Consider the following 13654-nt stretch of genomic DNA (forward strand, 5'->3'; position numbering starts at 1 on the left):
CTCCCCAGATACAGTGGACACCCCCAGTCCTGTATGGATGGATGTCATCGTCGTGTCCCCCCCCATTCTCCACCTCCTTGTTGATCCATAACCACCATTTTTTTGTGGGGGGGTGACCTGCATTCCACCCCATTCACTCTGTTTAGTATTATGGGGTCCCCCTTGTCCTCATCCCCTCCCAGGGGACACTGTGGTGACACCATGGTGTGGCTCCCCAGGAGGAACTGCCGAGGGAACCCCAACTGCCTGGTGGGCATCGGCGAACACGTGTGGCTGGGCGAGATCGATGAGAACAGCTTCCACAACATCGACGACCCCAACTGTGAGCGCCGCAAGAAGGTACACCTAGCCCCACAATAACCCGCCCCCGATGGCCCGGGGACGAGGGGAGGTGACCCCTGTTCCCTTCTCTGTCCCTGCAGAATGCGTTCGTGGGGCTGACGAACCTCGGGGCCACCTGCTACGTCAACACCTTCCTGCAGATGTGGTTCCTGAACCTAGAGCTGCGGCAGGCGCTGTACCTGTGCCCCAGCACCTGCGGGGAAGGAGTCCCCAAGGACAGAGGTGGGGATGCTCTCCTGGGGAAGGGGTGTGCTCCTACAACTTTGGCTTTGGGATGAGTTTATCAGGAGAACCCATGGGGGAAGCTGCAGCCACTCGTAATGTTTCCACACTGTTGGGTTTGAGCCCATCGCTTGGAGTTGGGGAAGAAACCAACCTTAATCCAAGGAGTTTCTGAAATCGGAGTGATCTGAGCTAGTTAAAAAGTCTGATTTGGGGTGATTTCTTGCCTGGCTGTTTCCCAAAGTGGTTCGGAGCTTAGTGATGCTGCTGGGGGTGGAAACACATGGATCAGGTGCTATCACAGAGCTGCACTTATCCCGTGGGAGGGCAAAAGTTCATGTCCCAGGTAGGATTAAAGCTCCCAGTTGCCCCCAGGGTGGCTGCCACGGCCTCAGGTGGTGGAACTGTGTGTGGGGAGTGCTTGGGGTCAGCGCAGACACCTCAGTTCTGCTCCCATTTTGTGGTGTGAGATGATGTTTCACCATTTGGGTTAAAGCAGAAGCTGCTGCTGCTGGTGATCAGCACACACTGCTCAAACCCTTCCCTCACAGCTCCTGCTGGGCACTGCAGGCTGGGATCATGGAATCATTGAGGTTGGAAAAGACCTCCAAGATTATCAAATCCAACCACTAACCAGCACTGCCACGTTCACCACTGACCATGTCCCTAGGTGCCACATTTCATGTTTTTTGAACACCTCCAGGAATGGTGACTCCACCACTGCCCTGGGCAGCCTGATAGCCCTGCCCATGAAGGAATTTTCCCTAATATCCAATCTAACCTCCCCTGGCACAACTTGTGGCTGTTTCCTCATGTTCTGTCCATTGTTCGCTGGGAACAGAGCCTGACCACACCTGGCTGCACCTCCTGTCAGGGAGTTGTAGAGAGCAAACATTTACAGTTGGACTTGATGATCCTAAGGGTCTTTTCTAACCTAAATTATTCTGCATTTGGTTTGTGCTGGGATTTGTCCTCATCACCAACTCAAACCCCTTCAGTTCTCCTTACACATCAAACCAGCTCCTGAGACCATCACTTCTAGCCATAAACTTCCTCTGACAAAGCCAGAAGCAGCAATCTCCTCTTGCCCTGAATTCCTGTTCCTTTCTTGTGTTTTTTCTCAGACTATGAGCCCCAGAGCATCTGTGAGCACCTGCAGTACCTGTTTGCTCTGCTGCAGAACAGCAAACGACGCTACATTGATCCCTCAGCCTTCGTCAAGGCGCTGGGCCTGGACACAGGGCAGCAGCAGGTGGGTAGGAGAAGCTTCTTGCCAGTTCCAGAAGCCTGGAATTGCCCCTGGGCCTTGATTTGACAGCTCCCAGCTGGGTTATGCTGCTGGGTGTGCACATGAAGGGAGAAGTGGGCCTCCAGGCCCTTCCCAGGGTGCAGGAGGAACAGAGAGCCCAGGGAGCGATGAAGTGTGGTCAGGGAGCGATGAGATGAGAACAGGGAGATCAGGAAGAGCCAATGGAGGGATAGGATGGGGCAGGGAGCAATGGGATGAGGACAGGGAATGATGGAATGGGGCAGGGAGCAATGGGATGAGAACAGGGTGATCAGGAGGAGCTATGGAGGGATGGGATGAGGACAGGGAATGATGGAATGGGGCAGAGAAGGATGAGATGACCACAGGGAGATCAGGAGGAGCACATGAAGGGATGGAATGGGGGCAGGGAGCGATGGGATGGAGCGGGCAGCGATGGGACGGGGTGGGGAGCGATGGGATGGGGACAGTGTGATCAAGAGGAGCCCATGGAGCGATGACATGGGGAGAGGGAGTGATGGAATGGGGCAGAGTGGGATGAGATGAGAACAGGGAGATCAAGAGGAGCCCATGAAGGGGTAGGATGGGGGCACAGAGCAATGAGATGGGGACAGGGAGCGATGCAATGAGAACAGGGAGATCAGAAGGAGCCCATGGAGGGGTAGGATAGGGGCACAGAGCAATGAGATAAGGACAGGGAGATCAGAAGGAGCCTGTGGAGGGATAGGATGAGGGCAGGGAGTAATGGGATGGGGCAGAGAATGATGGGATGGGCACAGGGAGTGATGGAATGCAGCAGAGAGTGATGGGATGAGAACAGGAAGATCAGGAGGAGCCCATGGAGGGATCACATAGGGGCAGGGAGTGATGGGATGAGGACAGGGAGTGATGGAATGAGGGCAGGGAGCGATGGGTTGGGCACAGGGAGATCAGGAGGAGCCCATGGAGCGATGGGTTGGGGTCAGGGAGTGTTGGGTTGGGGACAGGGAGTGTTGGGTTGGGGACAGGGAGTGTTGTTAACACCCAGGTGACCCCAGCACGGGGCCAGGTGCAGCTGAAGCTGCCGTGAGGTCCTTTCCAGGTGCTTCCCAGGCTGCTCCGCCCCAGAGGTGGTTGGGGGGAGTTGAAGGGCCCTCGTGGGGTGAGGAGAAATTCGGGGGGTCCCCAGGAGCCAGCTGGGGCCCAAGGGGGGTGAGTGCTGCAGGTCCTGTGAGAGAACTTGGGGGAAGGGCTCAGAAATTCCTGTGAAGAAGTAGTGGGAGGGTTGGAGCTGGAGGAAGGGCCTGAGCATTGCCCCTGTGTGCTGGTTAGGGCTAGGGTAGGTAAAACTCTTCACTGTGGCTGCTGTGGAGCTGTGTTTTGGATTTGTGCTGAACAGAAGATTGATAACATGGAGATGTTTTTGTCATTGCTGAGCAGTGCTTACACAGAGCCAAGGCGTTTGCTGCCTTTCTCAGTGTCACTCTGAGATAGGAGTATGGAGAGGCCTTGGCTGACTGTCTGCATCCACCTGCTGGGGGGCAGGGAACGAGGAGCTGCATGGGGTTACACCACGGCAGCGTGTTTCCTTGGGAAGGAAGCAGCCACCACTGACCAGGGACACGAAAGTACAGCTGGGAGAGGCCAAAAGCTGTTTGTTTTTGGAAGAGGAGAGCCAGGGTGGGAGAGGAAGGCCTGGAGCTGGGCGTGGGGAAGCTCCCAAGCCTTGCAGGGATCAGCCACAGGGCAACTTCTCATTTCTGGGGGGGGTTATTTCTCCTCTCACCTATGATATAAGCAGGGACAGCTGGAATTGCATGTTGAGCTTTGAAAAATGAGAATTCAGGGGCTGGAAAGCTCCACAGGAGTGGTTTTATCCCTTCCAGAGCGCTGGGAGGAGTGGGGCAGCAGTCAGACCCCCAGCGGGGCTGGGGAGCAGCCAGGGGAGCTCAGGCTGTGCTCCCACACTGAGGGCCTCACACTCCTGAGAGCCAAATTTCTCTTATTCCTTTGCTTCTCCTGACTGGTCTTTATTTCCCATTCAGTGCACGGAGCCTCAGTGCAGCCTGTGTGCAGGGCTGGGGTAATTAGCAGGGAATTAGTGGCAGGGTTGTGACTGAGCATTATGCTGTGGTGGATTGTTAATGAACTTGGGGTTCTCTTTCAGGATGCTCAGGAGTTTTCCAAGCTGTTCATGTCACTGCTGGAAGACACTTTATCCAAACAAAAAAACCCAGATGTCAGAAACATAGTGCAGAAGCAGTTCTGTGGAGAGTATGCCTATGTCACTGTGTAAGTATTGAGCTTGGGGCCAAACCTTCTGGTAAACAGTTACATTTTCAGGAGGGTTTGGGAGGGCAAATCTCTCCTGCAACTAGAGCAGGCAGGTAAGTTCTGCAGAAACACTTTCTGACAGATTTTTAGCTCTTTGTTTCCTGTTTGTGTGTGATTGGTGCTGCTGTGTCAGTTCTCCAGCTGCTTTTAATCCTTGCATGAAAATTCAACAATTAAACCTGCTAGTGAGTTAGTGGCATGACAAGTCCTGCAGCCAGAAGACTGCATCCTCCTGGGTGTTGTGTTTTCATTCCTGTGTTCTCAGAGCTGTGGATTTCACTTTAAAAATGGTATGAAATGGTGTGTGCAAGTAGTAACAGGTCCTAGTATATGCTCTTATCCTGTTTACAGCTCCTCATGGAGTCTTTGTGGTGTGAAGGTTTGAACCTCCTTAACCCTGACTTCACCTTTTCTTCTGGTTTTGTTCAAGGAGTATTTTACTAGTGGCTGGGGAGTTCAGGCACTGAACCATGACCTGTCCTCATGTAGTTTTGTCTTCTTTTCAATCCTAGCTGCAACCAGTGTGGCAGAGAATCCAAACTGGTGTCTAAATTTTATGAGCTGGAGTTAAACATCCAAGGACACAAGCAGTTGACGGACTGTATAACGGAATTCCTCAAGGTATGAGCTCGCTGGGCTTGGAGTTCTGCTATTTTTAGCAAGGTGTTTTAATTCCTTACTCCAATTCCCAGCCTTTGAGGTAGGTATGGGAGCATAGCCACTGAGTTGGCTCAGTGAGATGCATCCAAGTGAAAATGTTTCTTTTCTGTGGACACAAAAAATGAGGATTGAGGCATGGAGCCACTCCTTGCTCATGTTACGACTTTAAAAAGCACTTGAAAGTTGCGTTTTTCCTTAAAATACTTTGCCAGGAAAGTTGGGAGAGAGTCCCTGCATGCTTTGTCATGGATAGCACCGGGAGAACAGCTGCTTTTTGTGTTTTCTGTGTCAGTGCTGATCTGCATAGCAACAGGAGACATTCCCTGCTCGAAAATGTGCTCTCAGAAGTACTAGGGAGTGCTGGGAATAGCTGCAGGAACAGCTGCAAGTGCTTGTAATTCAGCTTGAAAATTTGCCTGGATCTGAAGTTCAGCTCCAGCACATTAAGGTGTGAATTGCACTCAGAATATTTCGGACAGAGCTAAGCTGTCCCTGAGCTGTCTGGCTGCTGCTGCACTCAGCAAACCAGTTGCTCTGCTTGTGGAAGCTCTGCTATGAGAAAAAACTGGTTTGGGTGCACACATTAAACTCCTGAATGGGTGAACTCAACGCTGTCTGCTCCTCCTTCACACAAAACAACCCAGTGACCTTTTGGGGGGTTGGAGTTCTCCTCTGGCCTAATCCTGCCTTTGGATCTACTTAGGAGTAGAAATGACTCTTGCAGGGTGATTTTGGGTGGCTGGGCACAGAGGGTTGTAGTTTCCAGGCTAAAGTGTGGCTTTACATTAACTTGGTTCATGTGAACTCATAAAAGGGTGATTTAATTATTTCTTTTGGTATAACCCAACTCAGTCAAGCGAGGAACAAACCTGACAGTCTTGTAGGAGACCTGGGAACCTGGAACGGGGCGGATTCGTTCTGAAACTGGCCTTAGAGTGAGGGCAGCCTGCTGTGGCCACGCTGTAAAGTGCAGTTATCAGTGTCTTCCTGACTGAGAGATTAATTTGTGAGCAGCTGAATAAAGCCTTAAACAGTTGAACTAACTTTGGTGCTTTTCGTTCTCCAGCTGTTGAGTAGTTCTGTTGACTTTTCAGTGCTGACCTGTTCTCATGACCTTTGTCTCTGCCTTTCCACCCTCAGGAAGAAAAATTAGAGGGGGACAATCGTTACTTTTGTGAGACTTGTCAGAGCAAGCAGAATGCCACGAGGAAGATCAGGCTGCTCAGCCTGCCCTGCACCCTCAACCTGCAGCTCATGCGCTTCGTGTTCGACAGGTAACACCCTGGGGTGTGGGGCAGCTCTTTGGGAAGTCCTGCTCTGCTCTCCCTGCTCTCACTTGAGAGGATGAGGGGGAGTCTCAGCTTCTCTGGGGGTGCTCAAGGGGTTCAAGAGGAGTTATCTGGGGATGTGAGCTGTTATTGCTGTGCCTTGAGCCAAAGCTTTGCCTCCACACAGACAAACTGGCCATAAGAAGAAGCTGAACACCTATATTGGGTTCTCAGAGCTGCTGGACATGGAGCCTTTCATGGAGCAGAAAAGTGAGTTTTGGGAGGGGGATTGTTATCTTTACTCGCTGCCCCTTGGCAGATGAGAGGAGATCTCTGTGATCCTGTTTAGGAAAAAATTCTGCCCTGTTGAGGGTGCTGAGGCACTGACACAGGTTGCCCAGAGAAACTGTGGCTTGCCTCATCCCTGGGAGTGTTCTAGGCCAGGTTGGACAGGGCTTGGAGCAAGTTGGTCTAGTGGAAGGTGTCCCTGTCCATGTCAAGGGGTGGAACAAGATGAGCTTTAAGGTCCCCTCCAACCCAAACCATTCTGGGATTCCTCTGAATCCACTTTTTGATGGAAAATTATGTCAAGAGTAGTTTGAAGCTCACATTTCAAATCATTCCTTGCTAAGTGTGTTGTGGAAGCTACAGCCCACTTAATGATGTCCTGGAGAGATGCAAGTCCAAGTCCAGTCTTTGTTGCCCGGTGAAAACATTGAGTTTTAGGAGATAAAAGATTTGTGCTATGGGAGGTAGAGGGGTGCACGAGTGCTGCTTCCCTTGCAGATGGAGTGTACGTGTACGAGCTGAGCGCTGTGCTCATCCACCGCGGAGTGAGTGCTTACTCCGGGCACTACATCGCCCACGTGAAGGACCCACAGACTGGGGAATGGTACAAGTTCAATGATGAAGACATCGAGAAGATGGAGGGGAAGAAACTGCAGCTGGGGATTGAGGAAGATCTAGGTAAAACCTTTCAGTTGTGAGTGCCCTTTTAAAATAACTCTGTTCACCAAACCCACGAGTTGCCCGTGCTTAGCCTCCGGCTGCTCTGCTGATCTCTCCCCCACGCTCCATGGCTCAGGAGCAACATGTGAAACAGCAGCCCTGTTAATTGCAGACAGATTTGCTTGGTTTCAGCCCCGTGAGTGTTTACACCTCGTGATCAGCTCCTCTAGTATTTCTCTGGCTGCCACATGGCAGATAAGACATTTCTGTCTTGAGCAGCACTTCCCTATCAGGGTGGGACAGGCGAGCAGCACGGAACTGATAAGGGAATGCTTTCAGTTTCCTTAACACATTGTGGCTTGATTTCCACTGAGGTGTTTTCCTTTGGAGGCTGTAGAAGAATTCTTGACGCAAACAACAAGTTGGAAGTGAAAACTGCCTCTTTACTTTGAGCTCTTTACTTCTCCATGGTACTTTTCTGTTTGGCCATTGCTGGCTCTGTGTGTGCTGCCCAGATCACCATGTTCCTGGGCTGGAGTTCTTGGAGATTCCTTGGAGAGCTTGGGCTGAGGTTGGACCTGTGGGTCTCTCACTCTCTAGTCAATGAGTAAGAGCAGTTAAGTGTTTAATTAGGATTTGGAGTGCTGGGATTTACAGCCATTCCACGTTCTTTAGCACAGGTGCAGGCAGTCCCAGGAATGCTGACCCACCAGGATGCTCCTGCTTTGCTGTGGTTGGAATTTATGGAATGTTGCCTTGCTTTAAAGCATCCTTGAGGAAGACACCTGCAGATTTAAGTGTTCTCTTGGTTTGGTGCAAGGGGCAGCAGCCTCCCTCTCCCATTTTCCTTGCCCTCACCTGCACAGTGCTGCTCTAGAGGAGGGCAGTGTAGCTGGGGAAGGGTCTGGAGAACTTCTGAGGAGCAGCTGAGAGAGCTGTGGTGGCTCACTCTGGAGAAAAGGAGGCTCAGGGGGGACCTTCTCGCTCTCTACAGCTCTCTGACAGGAGGTGCAGCCAGGTCAGGCTCTGCTTCTAGGGAACAAGGGACAGGACAAGAGGGAATGGCCTCAAGTTGTGCCAAGGGACAGTTAGATTGGATATTAGGGAAAATTTCTTCACTGAAGGGGTGTTCAGGCACTGGCACAGCTGCCCAGGTCAGTAGTGGAGTCACCACCCCTGGAGGTGTTCAAGAAAGGTGTAGATGTGGAGCTTAGGGATGTGGATTAGTGGTGGCCTTGGCAGTACTGGGGGAATGGTTGGACTCAGTCTTGGAGGGCTTTTCCAGCTCTGCCTGCCCCAGCAGCTCTGTCATATTCAGGTTTGGCTCTGCTCACTCCCAGCCCAGGAGTGGAACTGGCCAGACATCTAGTGGTGTGAGAAGAGATTCAGCCCTGAAAGGCGACAAGAGCTGCTCAGCCCTTGTTTTTCCCCTGCCACTCACCCAGCTCAGCAAAACAAGATGCAAATAAACCTCTGTGGCCTCGATTTGTTAAACTTTTATGCTTAACCACAAGTAGGTATTCTTACTTCTTGTATTTCAATCCCAGGCTGCTTGTAGAATAGAAGTAAAGTGTGTTTTGGAGGCTCTCTGAGCTTGGGGCTTAATATTTTTATCATGTTTTGATGTTACTTGCCTATTCTGGTCAAAACTAAGTCTTTGTTACCAATACACGTAGCAGCAGGAGAAGGTCAGTGACATAGAGCAGAGGTCTGTCGAGGGACAGTCCTAGCCCTGCAGATGGGAACAATTTAGAAAATATTTGGAGAACATGCAAGTAAATGGAGTCTAGGAAGTCCTCTGGATGGTGTGAGGAGAGACACATGAATTTTTTTCAGTGTTCAGGACAGACAGGCCTTTTAATCTTTCAGTGGTCCATTTAGAGTTTGGATTTTGGAGCATTGCTCCTTTAAGTGTTGATTTGAAGGCTACAGCTGTAGATAAGTGTTTTCCTTGCCTGAGAATCTGTCTGGAAACAGCAGCTCTTGCAACACAACTTTACACCCCCACCAGCTGCTCCAAAAAAGCCTTTTCCATGGCTGCTGGCTCCCCAGAACCTTTGCTGTGTGTTTTTTTCATGTCCACAATCACTTCTAAATACAATTTTCTTCCCTGAGGAGTTGACTCTTTTCTTTGGAGTCAGAACACCAACAAGAGGCAAAAGGGAGAAAGGATGTTTTTGCAAGAGTTGCTTTTGGCTTGGAGAGGTTCTTGGAGAAGAGAAGTTCAGAACAGGCTCCTAAATTTAGTCCCTTTGATTTACCCAGAAAGGCTGGAGGGATTTGGGGCTTTCTTTGGGATACAATTTTGAGCCACACCAAGCCCAGTGCTTGGCACAGAGGCCTGGCAGAGGGAGGCTGGCTAGGTGGCAAGCTTATCCCATTAATGGAGGATCAGGGAAGGAGCTGATGTGTTGCTGATGTGTTTTGCCTTCTGTCCTGCAGCAGAGCCGTCCAAGTCCCAGACCAGAAAACCCAAGTGTGGGAAGGGCACTCACTGCTCCCGCAATGCCTACATGCTGGTGTACAGGCTGCAGGCCCGGGAGAAGTCCCTTACAGTGGAAGTGCCAGGTGAGTGAGCTTGGAATCCGTCTCATGCTGTGATGCTCCAGGTGGGCCCAGAATCAGGATTTTGCTCAAGGCCCTATTTTGGGACTGCAAAGATGTTCCAAGGGCTGGAGCCTCTCTGCAGCCAGGCTGGGAGAGCTGGGGGTGTTCAGCCTGGAGAGGAGAAGGCTCTGGGGAGACCTTAGAGCCCCTTCCAGTGCCTAAAGGGGCTCCAGTAAAGCTGGAGAGGGACTTGAGACAAGGGCCTGGAGGGACAGGACCAGGGGGAATGGCTTCCCACTGCCAGAGGGCAGGGATAGATGGGATATTGAAAAGGAATTCCTGGCTGTGAGGGTGCTGAGGGACTGGCACAGGTTGCCCAGAGAAACTGTAGCTTGCCCCATCCCTGGAAGTGTTCCAGGCCAGGCTGGACAGGGCTTGGGGCAGTGTGGGCTAGGGGAAGGTGTCCCTGCCATGGCAGGGGGTGGAACTGGATGATCTTCAAGGTCTGTTCCAACCCAAACCGTTCTGGGATTCCATGATTTTAGACTGTTCTCCATGAGCCCCCAAAGGTGCTGTGTGGTGTCTCGGTGCCATGACCAGTGAAACATGTGGGCTTTCCTAGCACTTAATTAACATTAACCTGATGATCCATCCCTGCACCTGCTCAGACCTCTCTATCTTAACCAGCTGGTCAAGATAGGAAGGGAGGTGGAGATCATCCCACCGGGATTCGCTGGCAGGATCCTGCTCGGATTCTGAAGGCGCAGGAGAACACTGTGGTTAAATGTCAACAGCAGTCCACGCACTGTGCTGGAGGTGAATAATCCTGACAGATGTCAGGTTTCCTCTGCAAGTGCTTCATCTTTGCCACATCAGGAATAAATGATGTGAAAATAAGAGGCTCCGAGCCCTGCTCGGGAGTTGGGCCGAGAACCTTCGTGCCATGCCGTGGAGTTGTGGGGGTGGCAGCATCCCCGGGGGTTTGGCCTGTGCCTTTAATGATGCTTCACATTTGCCTGCTGCTCGATTAAAAGTATTAATTAGGCCCCTGGTGCTGAGGTGTGTTCCCCCTCTCTCCCTTTCCCGCAGAGCAGAGCCAGCGGAGGTGGTGTGTCCCTTTGGATCTCTGCCCAGGGGTAAATCACACAGCGTATTCCCTCCTAATAACACCCCCAAACCTTTTCCAACCCTTAAACCCCACCCTTCAAGCCACAAAACTTCAGGAATTAGCACCGATTCCTGCCTGGATCTGCATTTTCAGCCTGTTTCCTGAGCTTTCTTGCTCTGCTTTCCTCCTACCCCTGTGCCCAGAACAATAACTGCACGGGGCCCTCCCCACCCAGCTCCACATTCCTGCACAGCCCCGCGGTTGCCTTTGTTTCCCGTGGAATGCTGCCAGGGAACAGGGAGCGAAGGGCAGCAGTCAGCTCTGTGGTTGTGGGAAGGTTTCATGCAACTGTAAATTTGAGGCATTTTGCTTTGATGCTGTTAAAAAGCAGCTTTTCCGGGACAGTGGAGAGACGTAAGTTGGCTCTGACCTCAAGGAGGTCAGCCTGGTTGTTTTTTAACACTGTGTATTCTCCCAAGGTGGAGAATTGTGCATAAGAATCAACTTCTCAGCTTTTCAAAATAGTTCTAAATAGGAAAAGGCCTCAGATAAGCATTGCTTTCCCCCTCTCTCACACCAGCCCTGCGAGGGAAGTGGTTTATCTTTTTTTCCCCTGCTGAGGTTTGGTTTGTTTGTTTTTTTTCCATCGGTGACAGCAAAAAGTCCTATTTCCCTCACCTTTCTGTTGATCTGCCCCGGCTAATCTCCCATCTCCTGAGGGCTCTTTGTCCTTGGATTTGCAGCATGCTGGATCACAGGTCAGGACAGGCTTCATGTGTATCCGTGGGGTGACAGGGTCGTGTTTCTCCCCTGGGAATGATGGGTCCTTGGCAGGACAGCGCAGCTGCACCTACTACAGCCACCAACCCCAAGTAAATTATTCTCCTGGGTGCAAATCGTTGTATTTAATCATCTCCAGCCATAAATACTGGAGAGAGCAACATCCATGCTCTTGGCTCGGGGAAAGGCCTCGCGTGGCGTGGCTGCGTGAGCGAGTTTTTAGGTTTGCTATCCCCAGATAACCCATCCTAATTAACATAGCTGGCATTTTTCCTTCAATTCCTGGGCTTTCTTCTTTCCCAACAGCCTTTCTGCAGGAGCTGGTGGAGCGGGATAACTGCAAGTTTGAGGAGTGGTGCAACGAAATGGCCGAGATGCGCAAACAGAGCGTGGCCAGAGGCAAGATCAAACACGAGGAGGTGAAGGAGCTCTACAAAAGGTTACCCGCCGAAGCTGGTCTGTAAGACATTGTGGGAGTATTTCTGTAGTAGAGTTGTTAAGATTAGTAATGTTTTGTGACTAACCCCCAATTCCTGTGGCCTCGCCAGGAGGCATTCGCAGCCCTCTCGAAGAGGAAGGCTTCATGCATGCTTAGATTTGTTTTCCCTCTCTTCTTTTCCTGCCTTAACCTATTTTTCTCCTTTTTTGCTCATTCTCATGGCCTCTGGCGTCGCTAATTCCCTCTTGCTCCTTCCCCATCAGTCAGCCTCATGCTTTGTGACTCTTTTCTTCTGCCTGATGAGCAGCTCAGCTCATTAGTGGCATCGAGGCAGAATAACTGCCTGCTCTCCACAGCCAGCTCACGGCAGGTCTGGGAGCTGGTGAGCCAAATTCAGCAGCAGGTAACAGGCTAGGAGAATGCCTGACCTCCAGCAGAAAGTTATTGGAGCTATCCCTTCATCAGAGCTCCTTGTCTCAGTTTTGGAGAATGACTGGGGTTAATCCTTTCCTCCTGCTCCTAGTCTTGTCACCTCAGCACAAGGATTGTTGTTCTCCACCTTGTTTTTCTTTCCCATCTCCCTCAAAATAAGCATAGGGATACCTGCTCTGTCCAGCCAGTGTGGGGAATTTCTCTCTATTATGTGCATCTTCTAAAATCACCAGGAAAATTATAATTAAAGGCTTATAAGTGGGTTTAATTCTGTGGCCTGTTAGACAATTTGATGTTTAGCTTTTCATATCGGACACTCAGAGCCAGCAGTGAGATTGGAGTCACCCAACAGCAAGCTCCTCTGCTCCTGTAAACATCTGCCTCTCTGGTCTGGGAATCCAGGTGCTTAACTCTGGAGCAGGAGGGTGTCACAGCTCATCTTGCCAAGTCCCCACAAGGCTGAGCAGCGTTCAGATGTCACTGTGAAATCAGAGTTGTGCTGGAGGTATGAATGTGCCGTGAGTCACCCGTAAAAAGGAGCAGCACAACTCCAGTCTGGTTTTCCTCAGCAGGACCAGAAGAGGTTGCTTGTGGCGTTTCTAACATGACAGAGGAATAAATCTCAAAAAATGGATTTTACAAGTGCAGGTAAAGGTCTTCTGCCCCAATTTGTAGATGACAGGACCTAGAACTCTGCCCTGAGACACCCACTACCTGCTGCTGGGCACATCCCGGGCACGGCACTTCCAGCACAGCTGGAGGCAGCATCATTCCGGCGCTGCTCCGGGGCCTGTCCCTCAGGAGCTCGGGGCTCTCTCTCTGCAGCTGTGCAGACACGTTTTCTGCCAGCTTTGTGCAGCCTGCCCCAGAAAAACGTCCTTTCTGGGGGAGGCAGCTTTCATCCCAAACTAGCAAACCCGTTCTGACAGCGATGCAATTCTCTGGAGGTCACGGCTGCGGAGGGCGTTGCATAAGATGAAAACACCATGGATTGAGGCTGAGGAGGAAAAGAGACTTCACAGAGCTCCAGTACATGCTGGAGACAGAATGTTTTCCTGTCTTCTATATTTTCCTGTCGCTTCTCTGTTGCTCCTTCCTCGGGAACATGAAGGATTTGTGTTCGGTTGCTAAATGTGACTAACGGGTGTGTTTCCCCCTGGTTTCAGAGCTGCTTTCCTTGTGGCAGCACAGAACGGGTTTCAGTTCTTCTCAATTGCCTGATCATCCCACGGAAGAGTTGTGTATCAGTATTGTGTCTCAGTAGTGAGGATCAGGGGTGTCACCCAGAATTCTTTCCCTGCTCATACCAGCACTGACCTGCTGCTGAA

The 13654-nt window shown here is 51.2% G+C and overlaps 1 protein-coding gene across 1 annotated transcript in view; it reads left to right on the forward strand.

Annotated features, from left to right (window-relative positions):
* Positions 1-201: 201 nt before the first annotated feature.
* Positions 202-13654, forward strand: part of USP48 (ubiquitin specific peptidase 48) — a 29409-nt gene continuing 15956 nt past the window's right edge. The window contains exons 1-10 of the mRNA XM_009076965.1: positions 202-339; positions 423-564; positions 1689-1816; positions 3978-4102; positions 4657-4765; positions 5945-6078; positions 6260-6342; positions 6859-7038; positions 9463-9588; positions 11762-11911. Coding sequence (XP_009075213.1) covers positions 202-339; positions 423-564; positions 1689-1816; positions 3978-4102; positions 4657-4765; positions 5945-6078; positions 6260-6342; positions 6859-7038; positions 9463-9588; positions 11762-11911 — 1315 coding nt within the window. The remainder of the gene's footprint in view (positions 340-422; positions 565-1688; positions 1817-3977; positions 4103-4656; positions 4766-5944; positions 6079-6259; positions 6343-6858; positions 7039-9462; positions 9589-11761; positions 11912-13654) is intronic.

The sequence above is a fragment of the Acanthisitta chloris genome, unplaced genomic scaffold (genome assembly GCF_000695815.1).
Source record: "Acanthisitta chloris isolate BGI_N310 unplaced genomic scaffold, ASM69581v1 scaffold6986, whole genome shotgun sequence".
In the NCBI taxonomy this organism is placed as follows: Eukaryota; Metazoa; Chordata; class Aves; order Passeriformes; family Acanthisittidae; genus Acanthisitta; species Acanthisitta chloris.